This window comes from Brassica oleracea, chromosome C3, assembly GCF_000695525.1.
Source record: "Brassica oleracea var. oleracea cultivar TO1000 chromosome C3, BOL, whole genome shotgun sequence".
NCBI lineage: Eukaryota > Viridiplantae > Streptophyta > Magnoliopsida > Brassicales > Brassicaceae > Brassica > Brassica oleracea.
Genome location: NC_027750.1, coordinates 45,041,788 through 45,045,323, shown reverse-complemented (window position 1 = coordinate 45,045,323; position 3,536 = coordinate 45,041,788). Strand labels below are relative to the sequence as shown.

At 45.5% G+C, this 3,536-nt stretch overlaps 1 protein-coding gene across 1 annotated transcript; it reads right to left on the bottom strand.

Moving 5' to 3' along the window:
- Positions 1-346: 346 nt before the first annotated feature.
- LOC106330721 lies at positions 347-1,708 on the bottom strand. The gene is made up of 2 exons (XM_013769149.1): positions 764-1,708; positions 347-643 (listed from the first exon to the last, which is right to left on the bottom strand). Exons 1-2 carry the CDS (start codon positions 1,706-1,708, stop codon positions 347-349), a joined length of 1,242 nt encoding a protein of 413 aa, XP_013624603.1.
- Between the last annotated feature and the right edge of the window lie 1,828 nt (positions 1,709-3,536).

The window sequence follows — 3,536 nt, the reverse complement described above, 5'->3', positions numbered from 1 at the left end:
GTCTGGATATGAATCTTCTCAAAGCCGCCATCCTACCGGTCAGCTTCTGGACTTCATTGACATTTCTTGGAGAGGGAATCGAGTGGATGGCCTTGATCTGCTCTGGGTTGGCTTCGATGCCCCGGTGGGTCACGATATACCCTAGAAATTTTCCGGAACTGACACCGAATGAGCACTTGGATGGGTTGAGCTTCATGTTGTATCTTCGGAGGGTAGAGAAGGCTTGTTGTAAGTGCAATATATGATCCTTTGCTTCCAGGGACTTTACCAGCATATCGTCGATGTAGACTTCCATAGTTTTCCCTATCTGATCTGCGAACATCATATTTACCAGCCTCTGGTACGTCTATCCGGTGTTCTTCAGACCGAAGGGCATGACCTTGTAGCAATAGATCCCTCGGGACGTCATGAAGGAGGTCTTCTCTTGGTCTTCGAGATGCATGAGTATTTGGTTATAGCCGGAGAAGGCATCCATGAAGCTCATTAGTTGGTGTCCAGCTGTGGCATCGACAAGCTTATCAATGTGAGCCAGAGGGAAGGGGTCCATTGGACAAGACTTGTTGAGGTCCGTGAAAACAATGCAGACTCGCCATTTTCCATTCTTTTTTCTGACTACGACCACGTTGGCCAGCCATTCTGGATACTGCACTTCTCGAATGAACCCCGCTTTCAACAATTTTTTGACTTCTTCGTTGATTATAGTATCTCTTTCCGGAGGAAACTTCCTTCGCTTCTGCCTTATAGGTTAGTGCAAGGGATCTACTTGCAGCTGGTGCATAATGATCTCTGGGTCGATCCCGGGCATATCCAAGTGGGACCACGCGAAGCAATCGGAGTTTGATCTAAGGAAGTCTATCAGCCTTCTTCTCAGCCCCTCAGAGAGTTTGGAGCCGATCTCGAGGTTACGGGTCCAGTTTCCTTCGATCAACGGCACGTCATCCATATCTTCAATCGCTGGTTCTTCCGTATGTGGAGCCCAAGGCTTGCTTTGCGAGGGTGGAGCTACCTCAGCCCGTTTCTTTAGAGCGACCTGGTAGCAGTGGCGAGCGATTTCCTGATCTCCTTTAATCGCTCTAATGCCCCAGGGTGTGGGGAATTTTATTATCTGATGGAGAGTTGAGGGGACCGCCCCCATGTTGTGAATCCATGCTCGGCCCAGAATCCCGTTATAGGAAGAGTGGCAGTTAACGACCGAGAACTTGGTGTGTAAGCTGACTCCTTCAGCGTAGGTAGGGAGGATGGTTTCCCCCGTTGTTCGTTTGATTTCTCCGCTGAACCCGATGAGGGGGGTCGCTTTTCGTATCAGGGCATTCTCCTCCAGCCCTAGACCTTGATATGCAGCCTGGAAGATGATGTTACAAGAGCTACCACTGTCCACCAGTATCCTCTTGACCAGACAGTTCGCTATAGTAAGCGAGATGACAAGGGCGTCATGATGTGGAGCCAAGACCTTCTCTCGTTCTTCGAAAGTGAAGCCTATCTTGTCGGTTCCAGGGTGTTCCGACTTGATGCTTTCAGGGTCGTCCCCTACACCGTTGGTATTTTCCTTGACGGCGGGGTGGCTTACATCACCTGCCTCCAGTCCCCCGAATATGGTGTGGATCTGATGTAGTTTAGTTTCTGGGCTTCGCAAGTCACCGGGTAGCCCCTGGGGCACGGCTTTTCTTCGAACGGCTTCGAATAGCTCGTCGCGCTCATCCATCGCCATCATCACGTAGTTAGATTACTCCCCTCCTTCTAGTGCCAAACTGTTAAGGGATTTTTGTGTAGGCTCTTTTAGAGTACCACGGAACGATGGATAAGCTGGTTTCTTTTAAGTGTTTGTGTATGTTTTGTTGGGGATTTAGTAAGATAACAAAGATATAGGCTTGAAGAGACTTTTATTAGATAAAACAAGCAAGAACAAGCGAGGTTACAAGGTATTAGGTAAGAACCCTAATTCTAGCCGTCTAGTTCGAATATCTAAGCCTTGGAGAAGTCGATCCTTTGCTTTAGGGATTTAGGAGCTCTTATATAGTCGTCCTGAAGTCGGTTTGGTTTAGGTTAAACTCTTCCATATTCGGAAATATGGAAGGTTCTCCTTGTCGGAAATCTTCCATTTCTTGGAAGGGAGGTTGGTCCCTGGGACCGATCCCAGGGTTCCTTTTAGCGGGGACCTGGAGCGTTCCATTATCAGGGACCCTGGGGCCTGGGTCCTGCCTGGAGGCTGGAGGAAATGATACCGGGGTATTTTCCCCAATACTTGTAGCGTCAAAAAGGATATAGTAGGGCATAGATTCATGGAATAGGGCAGATATTACACGGAGGCTGACTTCAACTCTGCTTACGATTCATTTAAGATAAGCTATCCTTCAGCCTACAAGTATGTCGAGGAACATACTGAAAAGGACAAATGGGCAAGAGTTTTTATTTCCACGTGACAGGTACAACATGGATACAAGCAACAATGTGGAATCAATGAAGAACGTGCTTAAAGAGGCAACGAGGTGGGCCTTAATACCAATGCTGGATTGCATCATCGGGAAAATCTCTGATTGGTTCAATCAACATCGGAAGGATGCTGTTGCTGGATCAATTGATAGCAAACTGGTGCCTCTGGTTGAGAACTACTTGCACGTGATATGGCCTGTTGCACAAAAGCTACCTGTGTGGGAGCTTGATAGTTATGAGTTTGAGTACGAGATCACCGACACTGAAGGAAAGATGTTTTTGGCGAGCTTAGTTGTGAAAATTTGTACTTGCAAGGTGTGGGATTATGAAAAGTTTCCTTGTCTGCACGGCCTGGCTGCTTACGTATATTTCACTACAAATGTTCGCAGGCGCCTTCATATCCATGAGCTGTGCTCAGAATACTATTGGTCGGAACCGTGGGCAATGACATATTTGATACCATTCAAATTATCCTAAGGAGTGATTTATACTCTCTCAAATAAGAGGTCGAGTTCTAGTACTTAGGGATCAAATTCACAGGGAGCTAGAGAACCTAGGGATTCTAATATGAATTGTTAAGCAAGGATGTTTTAAGATTTTTAAAAGTAAATTGCAGTTTTATATTGAACAAGTATTTGTTCAATAGCAAGTTTTGGGGTTTTGGTGCTTAAAAAGGAAATAGCTAGACTTAGGGTTTTTATTCAGGAAAGTTGGAATTATAATCCTATAGATGCCTAATGAGTTGCATGCATGATAATGTAAAGCTCAACTATTTGATCAACAAGTCTTTCGGCCTTTGCGAGCATTGACTTGTTGACTATTAACTAGATCTATGATCTCAACTCTCGTTATATTGATCTATAGAAAGTGTCGATCGATATTCCAATGGGCGTATCGATCGATAAACCTTTTGCACCGTCGATCGATTATTCAAGTGTGATATCGATCGACGGGCTCTAGTTAAGCTTTATGCACAGGTTGAATGAATGCTTACTAAGCTTACTAGATCAGCTCTCGCCTTGCTCATTGCAAGAAACATAGCTCTATTAGAATGTTTTCAGGATGAGAATAAAGCTATGGCTTTTATCAATTTATCCAAGGGCAGG